The sequence below is a fragment of the Physella acuta genome, unplaced genomic scaffold (genome assembly GCF_028476545.2).
Source record: "Physella acuta isolate Inbredline_101_S28 unplaced genomic scaffold, ASM2847654v3 ptg000604l, whole genome shotgun sequence".
NCBI classification, from domain to species: Eukaryota; Metazoa; Mollusca; class Gastropoda; family Physidae; genus Physella; species Physella acuta.
Genome location: NW_026732123.1, coordinates 178,882 through 198,941, shown reverse-complemented (window position 1 = coordinate 198,941; position 20,060 = coordinate 178,882). Strand labels below are relative to the sequence as shown.

The 20,060-nt window shown below is 38.7% G+C and overlaps 1 protein-coding gene across 4 annotated transcripts; it reads right to left on the bottom strand.

Moving 5' to 3' along the window:
* Window positions 1-55: 55 nt before the first annotated feature.
* LOC131947683 (b(0,+)-type amino acid transporter 1-like) lies at window positions 56-17,949 on the bottom strand. 4 transcript variants are annotated; one of them, XM_059308954.1, is made up of 13 exons: window positions 17,854-17,949; window positions 11,649-11,995; window positions 10,828-10,929; window positions 10,075-10,314; window positions 9,109-9,234; window positions 7,318-7,417; window positions 6,211-6,255; window positions 5,662-5,785; window positions 4,284-4,387; window positions 2,831-2,927; window positions 1,962-2,111; window positions 1,339-1,507; window positions 56-1,140 (listed from the first exon to the last, which is right to left on the bottom strand). In XM_059308954.1, the coding sequence occupies exons 2-13, from the start codon at window positions 11,821-11,823 to the stop codon at window positions 1,076-1,078; spliced, it is 1,497 nt and encodes a 498-aa protein (XP_059164937.1). In that variant the 5' UTR covers window positions 11,824-11,995; window positions 17,854-17,949; the 3' UTR covers window positions 56-1,075. The 4 variants fall into 4 exon arrangements, with proteins under 4 accessions (XP_059164937.1, XP_059164938.1, XP_059164939.1 ...); XM_059308955.1 differs by lacking the exon at window positions 17,854-17,949 and adding an exon at window positions 14,855-14,921; XM_059308956.1 differs by lacking the exon at window positions 17,854-17,949 and adding an exon at window positions 14,827-14,875.
* Between the last annotated feature and the right edge of the window lie 2,111 nt (window positions 17,950-20,060).

Genomic DNA, 20,060 nt, shown 5'->3' with positions numbered 1-20,060 from the left:
GCAGTACTTGCACACATATTTTTACATATATACAAAACATTTATTCTAAGTTATGAACACTGTTAGTTTTTGGAAAGATTTAATATTGTTACTTGGTATTTTTTCTTAAAAAAAACAAGATGATATTTATACTTCCATGGTAAGAACATTATTGTTTGTTAAAACAAGATTTTAAAATGATAACTCTACACAATTGCAGAGATACCCTTCATCTCTGACGCTCAGTACTGCTTAGAATATTAAAGCTAAACATGGTTACATTTATGTATTCAAATTCAAGGGTTTTATTTTTTTTATAAAGATACATTCAGACAAAGATAAAAACAATTAATTCAAACATTATTTATAGAAATAATTGTAATTAAAAAAAAGTAATTATTTTGAAATTGGTCTATATATATTATTTAATTTTGCATTGTTCATTGTGATATTAAAATAAATTTGATTATACTTTGAAAATTATATATTGTTGTGAATCTACCTGAATATAAGATTGTGATATATTTGTATGATGGTGACATATTTGTATGATGGTGACATATTTGTATGATGGTGACATATTTGTATGATGGTGACATAGTTGTATGATGGTGACATATGTATAGACACTTGTCACTGACATTTAAGCGACATTGCAATGTGACATGAGATTTAATAGACAATTCTTACACTATTACAATTGAGCAAAAGTAAAATTTAGCCAGATTTAAACCAAAGCTGTGACTTTAATGGGATTTTGGGAGGTCTTATGGTCATGTGATCTATAAAAAACATTTATTATAAAATAAAAACCAGGCTTTATTTTGATACAGTATTTTTAGTTGTTCTAGAATTATATGGTAGTATGTCAAATTGATGAATAAAATAATTAATGTAGACTCTAGCAGCATGGATCACTTTCCAAAACACAGATCTATGGCCCATATCGAGCCAGCATTCCATAAGTTGTGGGTCGCAGCTCTATATCTTTTAGGGAATATAAAAGAACAGTCAGCTAGTAGCCTGGACTGTAAATACAGCCTAATTTCCGGTAGCTTAGGGTTCAAATCCCAATGGAGCAAGTAAGTGATGAGACTCAATCAACGTATTTACTGGGTGGAACAACTTCAAAAATAAGCTGGAGTAATGTGGTCACATGATCTGTAATTAAAAACCACGGAGAATATATTACATTATATATATATATATATATATATATATATATATATATATATATATATATATATATATATATATATATATATACATGTATAGATGTTCACACAAAATTTAAAACCCACCCTCTTTATTAAAACCCTGCCTACTTCACTGAATTCATGAAACCTGGCAATCACTTACCGAAAAATGGCGCCTTCTTCTTAAAATGCACGAATGGAATGTAGAATATTGTGCCACCGAAGATGAAAATGGTAGCGTAGAGGAACTCTATCCTCGGGTCTTGCACGATAGGGGCGATAACCAGGTAAATGGAGATGAGAATCATGACGATGGGTATGACGAGAGGCACCTGGGGAGTTATCGAACATACAGACGTGGATAGATTTCAAACAAGAGCAAGTTGTTCCAGTTAAATGTTGAGTCTGACAATAAAGTATTAAATACTTCAGCAGCTTCGGGTATAGCAAAAAAAAAAAAAACAACTGTACTGAGTTATAGGAAAATAAGAAAAATTTGAAACTGGATCTGTATAAGTTATGAGGCACTTAGGCCAATCAAAACCACATTTTTATACTGAATGTAAGAGAACACTGTGTTTAATACCACAGTGTAAGTACCTGTAGCGGCCAAAATAGGTCATTTATTGTTATATATAGTCCCTATATATTTTTAAATATAATGTTATACCGAATTAATTAATTAGCTTTAGAAAATAAATCGACATAAATAATTAAAGTTTTAGCCTGAGGATCCAAATGCTACTTTGAAATAATAGGCTAAAATTGCTTTTAGAGTTGACTCACCCTATACGGCCTGGGGTCGTTTGGTTTTTTCCAGCGGAAGTAGAGGACTGTGGAGAAGGTGAGACCGTAGAAGACCCAGGCCGAGAAGCTGAAGAAGTCGATGAGACTGGAGATGTCGCCCACCAGGACGAAGATGATGGCGATGAGCAGCTGATGACGAGAGGAGTAGTGTCACTATTGGATGGTGACAGAGGCGTAGCGATGGTGGGGCAGGGGGGACATATGTCCCAGGGCGCCGACCTTAGGGGCGCCAAAATGGGTTGTAAAACAAATTAAAATGTCATTTTAGCTGCAATTTTGCAGTTTGAGAGGGGGGGGGGGGTGCGGGGGTGGAGATTGAAAGTTTGAGGGGGGTGCAAATCGAAAAATTGAGGAGGGTGCATGCAAATCGAAAGTTTGAGGAGGGGGGGGGTCCGAAAATTCAATATTTGCTCGCGAGGGGGGCGCCAAATTGAAAGTATGTCCCCGGGCGCCGGGAAGGGTCGCTACGCCTCTGGATGGTGATGTCATTACTGGATGGTGACGTCATTAGGAGTAGTGTCACTATTGGATAGTGGCGTCACTACGTCCACGTTCATAGGGTGACGTTATTACATTTAAGAACATAATGCAGTCACTACCAGCTTTGAACATATCTGAGGTCAGTATCTTTGAGACCTAAGAGTTAGGTAATCGAATATAAAATAATTGCATGTATGACAAATGTATGCAATAGAACATTCATACAGGAGACATGTGTACAGTATTACATGCATACAACAATACAGCGTTGATCGTACATTTAAAGTACACTGATGAAAAATTTATTTTAAAAAAATAAAGCGTAATTATTCTGTTTGTATAAGCCGTAAATAATAAGACATGCTTACCGTGAAAACCATAGAAGTAAGGGGAGTTAACTGTCTGACGTGGATAAAGCACAAAACTTCAGGCAAGTTCTCGTCCCTGGCTGCTGCAAAAGTGGACCTTGGGAGGAAATATTTTAAAGTTGTTATTAACAATTATTTTATTAAAAAATGAAGTTCATTATAATATTCGTGTAAAATTGACAAAACCGTTAAAATTCATTTGACTAAAATTTAAAAATAAATTTCAATTTTAAATATTTAACAGCAAAGAATATCAAAAAGTTGAAACATTTTTACAATGTGTCTAACAATCTTTGTAGCTTTGATTTTAAATTGATAAACAAGAGGTGTAAGTGAAAGGGTAAGTGGGGTGTAGGAACTAGGTTAGAGCTAGTGGTTCTCAAGCACGTCTAGATTTGGCCCCTAGCGTCGCAATGGGCTATTAACTGACACTGACAGAATCCTATTAAAAACTACTCAGAACTGGCATACACACCGGTTACACGGGCTTTTCGGGCTACCAATGCTACTCAGGCTAGTTAGGTTACCCAGGCTACACAGGGTACTCAGGCTACCCAGGCTACCAATGCTACCCAGGCTACCAATGCTACCCAGGCTACCCAGGCTACCAATGCTACCCAGGCTAACGATGATACTCAGGCTACCCTGGCTACCAATGCTACCCAGGCTACCCAGGCTAACGATGATACTCAGGCTACCCAGGCTACCAATGCTACCCAGGCTACCCAGGCTACCAATGCTACCCAGGCTACCCAGGCTAACGATGATACTCTGGCTACTCAGGCTAATTAATTTCCCAGGCTACACAGGCTAGTTAGTTGTCCAGGCTACTCAGGCTACCCTGGCTACCAATGCTACCCAGGCTACCCAGTCTAACGATGATACTCTGGCTACCCGGGTTACTCAGGCTAATTAATTTCCCAGGCTACACAGGCTAGTTAGTTGTCCAGGCTACTCAGGCTACCATGGCTACCAATGTTACCCAGGCTACCCAGTCTAACGATGATACTCTGGCTACCCAGGTTACTCAGGCTAATTAATTTCCCAGGCTACACAGGCTAGTTAGTTGTCCAGGCTACTCAGGCTACCATGGCTACCAAGTCTACTCAGGCTAGTTACGTCACCCAGGCAACTCTGGTTACCCAGGCTACCCTGACTACTAAGGCTACTCAGGCTACCAAGACTACCCAGGCTACCCTGACTACCCCGGCTACCCATGACTACCCAGGCTACCCTGACTACCCAGGCTACCCTGACTACCCAGGCTACCCTGACTACCCAGGCTACCCTGACTACCCAGGCTACCCTGACTACCCAGGCTACCCTGACTACTAAGGCTACTCAGGCTACCAAGACTACCCAGGCTACCCTGACTACCCAGGCTACCCTGACTACTAAGGCTACTCAGGCTACCAAGACTACCCAGGCTACCCTGACTACCCAGGCTACTCACCTTCCTCCAGAGAAAGCCGAGGCGTTTGTTGACCCAAGAGTTGATATCATGACCGAGAGCGGCATTATAATGGCGGCGGACATAAGGACCCGGTCACCCCACAGCTGGAATATTACACAACCAGATTTACATGATATTATACAACACACACATGATACATTACACAACCAGAGGCCTACCTTACTTACATGATATAATATATAACCAGAGGCCTACCTTACTTACATGATAAATTACACAACCTGAGGCTACGTTACTTACAAGATAATATACACAACCAGAAGCCTACCTTACTTACATGATACAATATATAGCCAGAGGCCGACATTACTTACATGATAATATACAGAACCATGGGCCGACGGTACACACATAATACAATATATAACCATAATACATAACCCTTGACCTATGTTATTCAAGGCTATAATACAGAACCGTAGGCCTACGTGATTTACATGATATGATACAATACAAAACCATTGGCCTACGTTATCCACAAGTTAAAATACATAAACATAGGCAATACTATTTACAGATTGCCATACATAATATATCAACACACAATAAGGCCTGAAGATCTATAAACAAATACAGGACTACGTTTTTCAAATGCTACACTCAACACTAAGATTCTTTTAGGCCTATAATTTTAATGTATCCTAAACAAAATGGAAGAAATGTGAGACACTGTTTAGATAACCAAAGTGAATATTCTGAATTCACAACTCGAGTGGTCTAGCGAGCTCTCGTTTCAATATGTTTTTAAAATACTGCAGAATTTTTTAAAAGGACATAGATCTAGATCTATAACTCTATTTTGTTCTAGTTTACTGACGCTGCTAAATATTTTAGTTTGTTTTTGTGGTTTCCTAAACACAAAAAAAATTAAATTGAAACTGTAGCAAACTTTATTTGTTCGCTCAGGTAAGCGTTTAAAAAAATGATCTGGCGATTCAAGTAGATCAAACATCATTATAACTGTAGTCTCTTTAATTTCCCAGATAAATGAAAAGCACTACATGCTAAATTTTACAAATAATTTGAACACTCAACCTTCAGGTTCGTACTGAATTTGTTTTTTAATATCAGTAATAAATAATTAAGTATCGTCGCCCTATATAGTCGGGTGGTCCATAGAGCTGGTGAAGTAGAATTTTTCTATTTCTCTGACCAAGGGACAGTGTGGTCAACATTATGCCCAGCCGCCTATACTTTCACTAACGTGATTCAAGTACCATCAGAGCTGGGTGGACTCAGGAACGTCTTAAGGACTCGAGACTCAAGAAATCATTCGGGCGCTCTACTGTTTGACCACGACTTCCCATATAGAAGGTAAATCATCGAAATCTCCCTAAAAATAATAGTTGCGTCTCACCATAGCAACGGCATCAGACGCAAGAAGCTCCGCCTTCGTCATGGCCGTTAGATAGCAAACGTTGGTCATACAGTAGATGATGATGACGATGATGATGCTGAGTATGTTGGCACGGGGCAGGTTCCTGCGACACACATACACCCATATATATATATATATATATATATATATATATATATATATATATATATATATATATATATATATATATATATATATATATATAATAGCATAGTCTAATACAGTCTTATTGTATCGTAAGACATTTCTATAAATAGCGTCATTATAAATAACAATGGCAGCATATATTCGAACAAGGTTTCCCCTCTAAAATAAAATGCAAGTTATCAAAGAAAATATGCTTTACAAATAGTTGGTAAAAAACATTGGCCCCGTTGATAAATAACAGTATGTAAGAAAATAACATGTGCATGTGCAACTGCGTTTATACATATTATAAATAAAAAATTGTTTGAATTAATATAGAGAGATCTAGGCCTACGTTAGAAAGGCTAAAAAAATGTACACTAAAAACTTGAGACAACCTACACCGCAGGGTTCTTTAGTTCCTCTGTCACAAAGTTTAAATTGTTCCTAAAACAAAAACAAAAAAAAAAAAATTAAAATGGTAAACACAGGTATTAGACAGTCTTTGTTAGGCTCAAATCATGAAACATAAATATGTATAAACCCAAACGTTTTAGACAACTCTATCCATTTTCATCTAGCACGTTTTATTTACTTAGCGTGGATATAGTTGTTCTTTTGGTACAAGCAGCCCCAAGCAGAAGGCAAAAAGGGCTGAAATTATTTTTTTTATATGTCCACACAATTTATTTTTTTTATCAAGAAAAATGTACAGAACGACATTTGTGTACATTAAAGTGCCTGACTTCTACTAGATTCTGTCGAGTGCATCATAATGTGCGCTAACGTCCTGGCATATTAAAAACAAATCTAAGCGATATTTATACAAACGGTGGATTGTTTAGAATTGATTGGTGTGAGAGTTTCACTGATTACCACCTTTTACTTTTGTATTTAAAACATATGACAGAGACAAAATTATACTTCTTAACCCGAGTTCGAACCCCCGTGCCGTTGATGCTGGTTAGCTGGTCACCCAACCCATCTAAGAGAGACAACTCCAATATCAAACAGAAGTGGGACTCATTAGACGATAGCATTACCAGTCCAATAGACGTTCGGCAGCCCCTGCGACACTGCTGATGCCCAGAAGTATATGTAACTCATCAGCCTGATAAATGGGAAACTTTTAAAACGTCTCCATCTGCTGTCCAAAGCACAGTCATCCAATCGTTTATCAGACTTTGGACTTAGTTATTTTATTTCAAATTAATTATAAATTATTATTTATATGTTCTTTTCTTCTTCATTCTTTATCTTAATGTAGGGCGGGATTTCATCCAACACTATTAAGTATTACGTGTCAAACTATTTTTTTTTTTAAATTTGCTTCTGTAGCCTTAGTCCAACCAGCAGTTGTTAGATTTTGGAGTTTTCTCTCCTAGATGGGTTGCTGTCCCCAGCTATTGAGCATCATCTACCCGGTTATTTAAATGTGATGACGCGACCAAATTAAGAATCAGCATTGCTACGGCGCTGAACGCTAAAGTTGGGCTAAACAAGACCCACCATCCGTCGTAAGCCCAGAGAGCGTCGTAGAAGGAGAGCGCTATAGTGGACGGCTCCGTCGTGGACTCGTCGAACCCTGTTGCCAGCACGTCTGTGTTACCTGTCAACAAAAGGTTATAAGGTAAACTTATATAGTCTAATGTGCGGGTATTAGGCTACATAAGTTGTATGGTAAACGTATGGGCAGGTTTTCGATACTGGTTTTAAATTGGGCTGTTAGTGCTTTTAAGGCTCTTTCAAATGAGTTACCACCAGTTAACAAATACCTTAGCTACGACACTGATATGTAACCGCCATTCAACAAATACCCTAGCTACGCCACTGATATGTAACCGCCATTCAACAAATACCCTAGCTACGCCACCGATGTGTTACCTCCAGTCAATTAAGAATCAACAAATACCCTAGCTACGCCACTGATAAGTTACCACTACTCAACAAATACCCTAGCTACGCCGCTGATAAGTTACCACTACTCAACAAATATCCTAGCTACGCTACTGATAAGTTACCACTACTCAACAAATACCCTAGCTACGCCACTGATAAGTTACCACTACTCAACAAATACCCTAGCTACGCCACTGATAAGTTACCACTACTCAACAAATACCCTAGCTACGCCACTGATAAGTTACCACTACTCAACAAATACCCTAGCTACGCCACTGATAAGTTACCACTACTCAACAAATACCCTAGCTACGCCACTCCAATACAGAGATGCTCAGGTAAGACGTGCACCCTCCCCACCTTGATTCACACGAGCGACAGACGCTCTAGTTTCTACCCGTTCACATTCGACAGCAAATAGAAAACATGACCTTCGTCTCTCTTTTAAAGTCTATGTAAGTAAAAAGTATACGACCCACACTGGGAACAAACCAAATAATATAATGTTTACACACTAGAAGCTCTGCTTGTGGGTCAAAGGTCATAACAAAATTAAAATGGATGATCACGTGAATTTGACAAACATAACCTTAATCTGTTAAGAAAAGTTTAAGTATGGCAGCGGCGGCTACTCCAGTTGGTAAAGTTAAAACATCAGGCGGTCTAGATAGAGGCAAGCTATAAGTGGTCAAGTTAAGCTCATTAAGCTGTCAGCTCACTAGAAAGCCCAGTGGGCTTTTACAAGCCCATTAGACTAACAAGCCAATGAGATTAACAAGCCCAATAAGATTAATAAGCCCAGTGAGATTAACAAGCCCATTAGACCAACAAGCCCAGTGAGATTAAAAAGCCCATTAGAACAATAAGCCCAGTGAGATTAACAAGCCCAATAAGATTAATAAGCCCAGTGAGATTAACAAGCCCATTAGACCAACAAGCCTAGTGAGATTAACAAGCCCATTAGAACAATAAGCCCAGTGAGATTAACAAGCCCATTAGACCAACAAGCCCAGTGAGATTAACAAGCCCATTAGACCAACAAGCCCAGTGAGATTAACAAGCCCATTAGACCAACAAGCCCAGTGAGATTAACAAGCCCAGTGAAATTAACAAGCCCATTAAACCAACAAGCCAAGTGAAATTAACAAGCCCAGTGAAATTAACAAGCCCATTAGACCAACAAGCCCAGTGAGATTAACAAGCCCATTAGACCAACAAGCCCAGTGAGATTAACAAGCCCATTAGACCAACAAGCCCAGTGAGATTAACAAGCCCATTAGACCAACAAGCCCAGTGAGATTAACAAGCCCATTAGACCAACAAGCCCAGTGATACAGGCATGCCCGGTTAGATAGTAGGTAAGATAGATAGTTAAGCCTATTGTGACTGCCTCCGTACCAAGAGCCATTTTGTATATTCCGCCAATGATGATGACGAAAAGGGCGGCAACTTTAGCCACAGTTGTAATGATCTGTAGCCTTGCCGCTAGCTTTGTGCTGTAGCAGTTGAGCAACATGATGGTCACTGTAATAGATTAAAAAACCAATGTATCTAGATGAGAAGACGGGGGGGGGGGGGGGACAGCTGCTGAAACTAAATATCCACGACATTGGACATCTGTGTTTCTCTCAGAATGTATAAAATGTGTAGCGAATTGTTAAAAAACTCTCCATGACAAATCCTGTCAACGCCACCGTTTCAAAAGGATTTTGATAAACAACTTGTATTTTAAAAAAGAAGTAAGCTTCAATTCGAATGCAAATCATACTTATGTTTAACATGAATAAATATATGGTGTTGATAATTGTGTACGTTTAACGTCCACCCCCACCCCATTCCCCTTGTTTAAGAATAAGCTTCTAAGAAAACATTCATTCGCCCCAGATTTTGGACAGCTTTGATGTTTCTATTTACAATTTTTTAATCATTACACTAGAGAATATGCGATTTATAATATGTTCACAGAATTTTGAAACGGCTAATAAACACACAAAAACAGGGTCAGAACGGGTCAGTGATAGGGTCAGAGGTCAAGACTAGAGTCAGGACAAGAGCTTGGGTTAGGGTGAGAATTAAAGTCAGGGATACCGTTACGGGTTTGATCTTGTTGGTGTCGGTGCTAGGATTAGGGATCGACAATAAACCGAAGTCGTTTATGAAGTGTGGTATATGCTCCGCAGGAAGGAAAAATATCAGACAGACAAACCACTGACACAGACCACTGACACAGACCACTGACCCAGACAAACCACTGACCCACACAGACCACTGACCCAGATCCAGACAAACCACTGACCCTGACAAACCACTGACCCTGACAAACCACTGACCCAGACAAACAACTGACCCAGACAAACAACTGACCCAGACAGACGATTGCAGCAATCTTGGTGGGTATTTCCGGCTGACCACAGTTCTCAAACAGCGTGGAGAAGTAGGCTCCAAAGGTCAAGGACATGATCGCCAACGAGGCCGGCCTGGTGAGTATCGTGGCGACCCAGATGTTGAGGTAACCCACGTAGTCCCCGAAGGCGCTGCGTAGGTAAGAGTACTCTGCCCCTGATTTGGGGATCATTGTACCCAGCTCACAGTAACACAACGAGCCTGGCGGGAGGGGGTGGGGGAGGGGGGATGATTAAACATTGGTAAGGTTTAACTAATAAAGAACTTAATAAAGTAAAATTCATTTCATTAAAAAGACAGAATAAATAGAGTTTATCTGTATCTCCTTCATAACATTTACTTTACTTAACCACCGCATTTACCTTCAACCAATAAAGTTATGTTGGGTACCCGTTTAAGTTGGGCAGACGAATAAACAAGAGTACGTGAATCGAATTCTTCAAGACTTTTAGGCTGGTAATCGTGCTATGCACTGTTCGAGACTTACTGACCTTAAACCTACCACATAACGATATGAGACCACTGCCCACACAGGCTAACTGACCTTGAACTAACCACATAACGATATGAGACCACTGCCCATACAGGCTAACTGACCTTGAACTTACCACATAACGATATGAGACCACTGCCCACACAGGCTAACTGACCTTGAGCTTACCACATAACGATATGAGACCACTGCCCACACAGGCTAACTGACCTTGAACTTACCACATAGCGATATGAGACCACTGCCCGCCCAGACGATCAAGCTAAGACCAACGGAACCCGTGCCGTCCAGAACTCCTTTAGGTGACACGAAGATGCCGGAACCTGTGAAACAAAACAAAAATTAAAATTCAGAAAATAAAAAATTACAGTAGCTCTCCTAACATTGGTTTAGAAATATTGAGAATAGTTAGGGCACTCTTTTAGTCATCAAGTCATCGATCAGTATGGTGAAAAACACAGTGATCAGTAACCCAAACACAATCAATCGTACCATTCAGACCATGATTGAAGGCACGGGCTTATGCTGAAAGAAAAGTTGGTGTAATATCCGAAACACAGCTTCAAATAAACGTGGATCGTCATAACACCGTTGAAATTATAGGTTTACTGGTATTGTGGCTAAGCAAATATAAAACAATGCTTCTACCCTAAACTTTGATTTTATTACTTTTATACCTGCCTGTGGAGAGAGAAGAAATTTAAGGAAAATAATTATATTACTAATAGATCTATATGGAATTATTTTTCACGGCATTTCGAGCTTTCTACCCGTGTTCTATGGCACCATCTATTGTAAAATAGTTTTCAGAAGCCTTTAGGTAATGGTGACTGCTGTGAGGTTAAGGAGAAGAAGGCTAAACTGACTGGTTGTACATTTGTTAAGTCTCTAATCACACATTTGTCTCATGAGTAGACCTAGGGTTGAAACATCCACTACTGAGATGTGGATTCAAAAAAAATAAGCCAAGAGGGACAAAAACACATGTAAGTATTTTTAGTATAGCATTGAAACATGTGTTTTGCTCATTGCTAACACGTACCTACGATACAGCCGACGATGAAGGAGATACCACCAAACAGTCCTAGCTCTCTGCGGAGCTCCATCTTCCCTTCTTCGATTTCCGGTTCATCTTCAGGCGGCTTCTCCACGTGGTCCAGGACGCCATTTTCTACCTTCTGCTCGGGGCTACCAAGCTCGTACTTACTCTTCTTCATGGGACTGGGGTTTGTGTGTACACGGGGGTTCCAATAGATTTGTCAACAGTTCAACAACAAAAGTTTAAATTTTCTTTAGTTCTAACGCTTCCTGCGGCGAGGATAGACGTGCCATGTTAACCGTGGTAGATGTTCAGACCAAAAACAAAATCTGCTCAAGTGGTTTCATTCCCTGTAAAATAAAAATGTTATTAAAAAAAAAAATACATTTTGCGGGGTGAAAAAAAAAATGAAAAAAAAAATGAAAAATACTCAGTCGATTTTGTGTTGACGATGAAAGTAAAGATTACGAATAATCCAACTCTTGGTCATAGCTAATTTGGACAGTATTATATTTAGATTGCAAGAACGCTTTACACAAACACATATTATATATATATATATATATATATATATATATATATATATATATATATATATATATGTATATATATCGTACCCCCAATGTTTAAGTAAGGGTTAGAACACCCTCGCCCATCACAGTGGCGTAGCTACCGTAAAGCTAGCGTACTCAAGGCATAGAGGCCCAGGGCAAATAGGGACTCTTTTTCGAAAGTTTGAGGGGGGTGCAAATCGAAAGTCTGGGGGGGGGGGGGTGCAAATCGAAAGTTGGTCCCCGGTCGCCGGGAAGGGTCGCTACGCCTCTGAGGCCCAAAATAGGGGCCCAAAAATCCTGGCTACGCCACTGGCCCATCGTCGACTAGATGGCAATTTTCACACTTCTCTAATATTGGTCCATAGAGATGAGCAATACGTTATGGAAGTGGTGTGAAGGTTGGTGTATAGGTTACTTACCTATTTACTTTGTTTCACAGAAGTTAAGCTACAAAGCCAAAAGAAATACCACAAGAACCAGTACTGTAATAACGCAACCAACCACCATGAAATGCGGTTACTGCCTATACTCGACAGGTCTATTGTTATGCACAACTTAGCGACTGAAATGAGTTGAAGAGGTCGTAAAGATACCCCAATATATTTCGTGATGGGGTAGTAAAATGTTGGCATCCAAAAATTTATTCACCCAAACTTTAGCCTCTATTCTACACGCACATACTTACCTAAAGCGTCGATAGTTTTAAGCACATACTGAACAATTTAACAGCTGATAAAAAGAATAATTCCCATGTAATATGTAAGTGATTGAAAAAGCTTAATTCATCAATAATTTCTAGTCGACACATCATTCGTGCTGGAAAAAAACGCATCGTTGTAAACTGTTAAAGTTTAATCTGTTATATTGTGCACACAGACACATACTTTATATATATATATATATATATATATATATATATATATATATATATATATATATATATATATATATATATATATATATATATATATAACGAAAGAGGTGTAAAATGAATAAAGAAAGAAGTATTTACATAAACAGACACGTAGAAAACCAACAAAAAATAGCTGTTAGCCCATCTGTGTATAAAGCGACGCCACCCAGCGCTCTAGTAACCCGTGCACCCTGCCCTTCCAGCAGGGGCGGAACTACTTTACAATACGGCGGGGGGGGGGGGGGGGGCACACCAGGCTGTTTAGGGGCCCAAAATCAGACAAAATATTTTTTCTTCATCTTGATAGACAGGTTGCATTATAAGACAAAAAATAAAACAGATTTACTACAGCAGTGACTCTTCTAAAGTATCTAACACACACGGTTGCATTAAACAAAACTAACTACATGAGCTACTATAGTAAGAAAGCTCGGCAAACCTTCCATAACGTATTGCTCATACCCAGAGTTTATTCACGGCATCTCTTCGAGCCCCCCCCCCCCCGAAGAAGGTCTACCGCCCCCCCCCCCCAAATATTTCAAGTGCCCCCCCCCCCCCACCCCCCGGAGAAAAAAGTCTGGAAGAAACACTGCTCATACCTAAGTAGTACCTTATCGTGCTAGCTTTGTTTGAGGCGTAACCAACCCGCCCTGTCAATGATCACAGTAACCATAAGTGGTAGTGTAGTCCCAAGTTTAAATCTACTCCACCACCCTACTCCACCCCCAACGTACAATTCTTAAACGAAATTCTCACAGAATTGTCATAAAAGTAAAAGCATTTTAGAGTTCCCTTCAAGACAGATCTTGAAGCATCAATTGTCTGAAGTCTTACGTGCTCCATAACTGCTATACATCAGGCGGCTCATGACTTTACGTGGATCCATAACTGCTATACCTAAGACAGTTTATACACTTAACGTGTCTCATAACTATTATATAACTATGTTATAAGACAGTACATACATCTCTAGAATAAAGTCCAAAAACCCAGTAAACCACGAACTGTTAAAGGCTGCTATACCTGTGATGATAAGCTCAATGACAGCTAGGGTGGAATAATTGATATAAGGTCTATTGAGCGACTGTTGAGGATGTATTGTAAGATTTATCACCAGCAGTTAACCAAGTAATTGCTGTGTATACTCCATTGTGTTCAAATCAGCTGGGAGTTGTATATCTTGTTTAATAGGTTAAAGTTTTCTCTCAAGATTTTTTTTTACTTACATTTTACTTTCATTATTTTACCTACTTTAAGGAAATCTCTTTTCATTTTTTTTAACATTTCTCTTTTTTATAATTTTTTTTTGCTCTCTTCAAATATATATTCCTTTAGTCTTATCTAACTTGTTGAGCAATTATCTTTAATTTAATAATACCCACTTAATTTTTTAATCCATTAGTAGTTTGAACTATCATTACGCCTATTTTATTTTTAAAAAAAACCAAGATGCTTAACTTAATTAAAATTTGTTATTTTTAATAAGCTCTAATGATTATGTTTCACTCTTATCATGTTTTAGCATATTATTTTCTATAGTCAAGAACAGTTTAGCTGCTACACGATCAAATCGAGGGCACCACAGGATTTGATCTCACAAGAAATTTAAACATGTTAGCCTAAATGAGATGGCAGGGATGTGGGAGGTGGAACTACTAACGCTAAAATAACCTTAAATATACCACGAGAAAATGAAGGTAACTTTATTTCTTACATTACAAAACTAAACACAAACACAAGACCTTGGAGGTGTGAACTCGAGGTAATCCACGCCGATAAGAAACTAAATCAATTGCATGGGCAAGCAAGTTACTAGCAGTTTAACGATCATCCCCTGCTCCCCCGTCCATCACATTATTCCCACCCCCACCCCCACTCCCTCCATCCCAAATGAACCTATAGCGCATGTCGGTGAGAGACAGCAAGTCGGTTTTAATTAATTATTAGACGACTGTGACGGGCACACACAACCAGCTGTTTCTCTCGTCAAACAACTTATGACAAGTGTGACTGTCACAAAACTAAGGATCACGTAGGTGATATCACACACAGCCAGCTGTTTCTCTCGTCAAACAACTTATGACAAGTGTGACTGTCACATCTGGGATCACGTAGGTGATATCACACACAGCCAGCTGTTTCTCTCGTCAAACAACTTATGACCTTAACTGTGACTGTCACATCTGGGATCACGTACGTGATATCACACACAACCAGCTGTTTCTCTCGTCAAACAACTTATGACCTTAAGTGTGACTGTCACAAATCTAAGGATCACGTAGGTGATATCACACACATCCAGTTGTTTCTCTCGTCAAACAACTTATGACCTTAACTGTGACTGTCACATCTGGGATCACGTACGTGATATCACACACATCCAGCTGTTTCTCTCGTCAAACAACTTATGACCTTAAGTGTGACTGTCACATCTGGGATCACGTACGTGATATCACACACATCCAGCTGTTTCTCTCATCAAACAACTTATGACCTTAAGTGTGACTGTCACAAATCTAAGGATCACGTAGGTGATATCACACACATCCAGTTGTTTCTCTCGTCAAACAACTTATGACCTTAACTGTGACTGTCACATCTGGGATCACGTACGTGATATCACACACAACCAGCTGTTTCTCTCATCAAACAACTTATGACCTTAAGACAAGTGTGACTGTCACAAATCCTAGGATCACGTAGGTGATAGCACACACAGCCAGCTGTTTCTCTCGTCAAACAACTTATGACAAGTGTGACTGTCACAAATCTAAGGATCACGTAGGTGATATCACACACAGCCAGCTGTTTCTCTCGTCAAACAACTTATGACAAGTGTGACTGTCACATCTTGGATCACGTAGGTGATTTCACACAACCAGCTGTTTCTCTCGTCAAACAACTTATGACCTTAAGACAAGTGGGACTGTCACAAATCTAAGGATCACGTAGGTGATATCACACAACCAGCTGTTTCTCAGCTATCAGACATCCCACAACGCAAAACACCCCCCCCCCCCCACACACACACACCCGGGTCATAAATCCATCTATCACCCTAATATCATAACGATAATTCTTTTTTTTTTCAACTGTTTTCTACGTTACATTTCTTAACCCCAAATTAAATCTACTTTTTTACTTTTTTGTGCATTTTTCATCTTGCGATATTTTTTGTGATTTGTGAATATGTTAAAAGCCCTTTTTCTTAAAATTTTGTATTTTTGTGAGAGATTTTTTACGGACAACTCCGAATAAGTACTTCAAATCATGGACTCGAGTTTTCAATCCACCAACCATATTAAGTTGTTTTTTTTAAGTGAAAATAAAACAACAGGGTCCCCATGAGACAAACGCCACAACTCTCCCCCTCCCCCACCCCCTTCCACTCAGTCTAAAGATGGATACACCAATGCCCGGATCACGGTCACGGGCGGGGCGAGTAAATAATATTTAATTATGCAGGTTCACGCTGTAACTAATTAGCGTAAGAGTTCTAATCAACGTGTTAATAGGTCATCTCAGGGGTTATCTCGATTGACAAAAAAAATGGAATTTGGAAGTTTTAAGTGCTTTTAAGTTAGATGTATACAAGATAAACACACTCACTCACTCTAACACATTCTATTTTATAATCACATGGAAACCTATACAGAACAGAAATACTTTAGCAGCACTATAGCTGAGGATATTTTAAACAGGGTAATATCAACAACCATCGTGATTAGAAATTTGAACTCTTTATTCGTCGACCAAAAACTGATATAATTTATCTTCAAGACAAATATAAACAAAACTAAATAATAGATGGTACTATATTACTTCCGTCAGCTCATCACTAATAACAAAACCTAGTGTACACTTTTGAACCTTACTGCTAGCATGCCTTTAGCACGTTTACTGTTAAATCGTGTAGTGTTTACTTTCGTCTTGAGATGTCCCAAAAAGTGACGAACAAAACCATTCCTTACTAGTAGTTCAGATTGTATTGTAGAACTAACAACAGGACACTTAGAGCTGATTGTAGTTATGAGCAGTCGAATGTTGCTCAATCCCTCCCTTAGATGCTTTACTGTATTCGAACTTATCTTATTGCATGTTACGACATCGTTTTTTAGTACTAAATATCAGGTCATCTTATAGCATAACAACACTTACACGCAGTGGCGTAGCGAGGTCGGGTATCACCCGGTGCGGCACTTAATGGTGTCACCCCCCAAAGGCATAGCGACCCTTCCCTGGGACAAACTTTCAAATTTTCGATTTGCACCCCACCCCCCTCAAACTTTCGATTTGCACCCCCCTCAAGTTTTTCTCTATATATTTTGCTATTTTTTGCCTTGGTGTCACCCCCCTAAATGGTGTCACCCGGTGCGTTCCGCACCCCCCGCCTCTGCTTACACGTTTTGTGTGTGTTGGAAAACGATTTTAAAAAGTGCATAACACAGTACGCAATACAGTACACAACACAGTACACAATACAGTTCACAATACAGTACACAACACATTACACAACACATTACACAACACAGTAAACAACACAGTACACAACACAGTACACAATACAGTACACAACACAGAAAAGTAAGGGTTAGGGTTGGAAGGGGTGGGGTAGAGCATGTCTGTGGTTTAAAGCCTATACTTTACCACTGGACATTGGCTCACTACAAAGTCATCAATTTCCACTACACTTACTATCTCTACATATATTTATAGAGCCTACTGCTTTATCATTACTTACATAATTTGAGAAAAACAAACACTAAACTCTCGAACCCATCAATAAAATTATCCCGAATCATTCAACCTGCACTTTCTTACTATGCTACAACTCTCCCTTACCCCTACAAAATACAGTTTTCATCAACTCTAATAGGTAAGCCGTTTTAATTATTAAATGGAAAAAAAATCCCATAAAACGAAGGCTTAAGAAACGGTTTCAACAACGTCATTACATTTTAACTGAAGATTGTCGTTTAAAGGGTTTGCTTATAAAAGAAATACGCCTTTAAAACAGTTATTGTTCCCCGTCCTCAAGTAACCAAAAGCCCGTGTTAACCCTATATATTGGGTAACGGCTGTTGGAAAATACGACCTGCCTGAAGTCCCATGCCCTGAATGTTTACCAAAACTTAAATTTAATTTTTTTTTTTTAAATTTTAAAGCATGGATGTATTTCCTCCCATAGTGTTTATGTAGTAATGGCAAAGAACACGGTGAATAACCCCCCAAACTAAATTTCAGCTTAAAATAGTATCAGCCGTTCAAATAAAAAAATGTATTCGAAACCAAAAATTAGTAAAAAAAAAAAACATCTCATGTTAACACTTTACAGTGTGTACACACGGTTACCAACTACAAACCTAAGAAAATTGCACGCAAAAACTTTGTTGCAACTTGCTAGAGGCATGAGTGAACACACTTGTGTTATGGTAAATATTGAACAACTGATATATATATATATATATATATATATATATATATATATATATATATATATATATATATATATATATATATATATATAAAGAGAAAGAGAGAGAGAGAGAGAGAGAGTGAGAGAGTAAATACGTTTGTATAACGTGACGGTAGAGGCAGGTGGTCAAACCCCCTATGGTCAAACCCCCTATGATCAAACCCCCTATGGTCAAAGCACCGCTATGGTCAAAGCCCCGCTGTGGTCAAACCCCCTATGGTCAAAGCCCCTATGGTCAAAGCTCCGCTGTGGTCAAACCCCCTATGGTCAAACCCCCTATGGTCAAAGCACCTGTGGTCAAAGGTCCGCGCACCAGGCAGGCACACCCCTCCTAAACCACGATCCAGCTACGCCGACCCCTATGAGACCACACAAACCTAAATAGGCGACCCTAGCCAGGTATATGATCATACATCCACACACCCCCCACTCACACACACATACACACATATACACACAGTATCTATTTCTTCGTCACACCCACATAAATATTAACAACACAACATGCACTATAATCCGCAGTGGTCTTAGACCACAACACAGCATACTATATGATACGCAGGTAAACATTCACCTTAATTAGAATATAACACAACATGCAATATAAGGCTAAATCACATGTACAATATCGAGGATTTTATACATTAATTTTGTTGCATACGAAAACAGGATCCTAAATTCACAAAAGCAGTCATTTCTTTCTGTTAGCCATTCAGAAGCTTTGAATTTTTTCACATGTACCTGATTTAGAAATAAAAATATTATTAAAAAATATGTCTTATAATAAAGAAATAATTTACATAACTTTAACGCTCAAAGAAACTTGAAATACAGTTAGCGACTACAATTTTTATGTTTGCCCTACATTGCTGAACCAGAAGTTTATTTGCTTTCTGTGATGTCGTGCATTGGAATTTGGCCGTAATATATATATATATATATATATATATATATATATATATATATATATATATATATATATATATATATATATATATATATATGAGAAAATTTTTAAACTGTAAGCAACAGCCCATTTACAGAAAAATTGGGCATGGGCTATTTACAAGGCTAAAACATGAATTTAAACACAAGATAGATAATGGATACGTACATAAAAAAAACCTGGGTAGGTAATATGAACTAGAAAATGTTCAGATCTGCTATTATATTTTCGTTTTGTTTAGCTAAGTAAACATTCTGACACCCTTAAGCTGTTAGGGCTACACGTGTAAAAAAAATTGGGTAAGGGGAGGTGGAGGTGGGGGGTATAAATAAAATTAGTTGAAATCAAATATTAGTTATTAGCATTTCGGTGTATTTTACGTACTTATTATTTTCCCTTTAACACCCTTTCATTTACTGGAATATCACCCATACACCCCCCCTGTAATTAGACTATCCACCCTTGAACCCACACCCCATTCATTCATTACTACTATCCACCCTTGAAGCCCTTTTATCATTACACC

Bases quoted from the DNA above. Each gene is read 5' to 3' on its own strand.
- LOC131947683 (XM_059308954.1), bottom strand. From the start codon at position 11,823: ATGAAGAAGAGTAAGTACGAGCTTGGTAGCCCCGAGCAGAAGGTAGAA. The intron at 7,418-9,108 runs GTACGGAGGCAG...TTTTGTTGACAG, and splicing joins AATATACAAAATGGCTCTTG to GTAACACAGACGTGCTGGCA. The intron at 1,141-1,338 runs GTAAGTGATTGC...TTTTAATTACAG, and splicing joins GAAGAAGGCGCCATTTTTCG to ATCATGTGACCACATTACTC.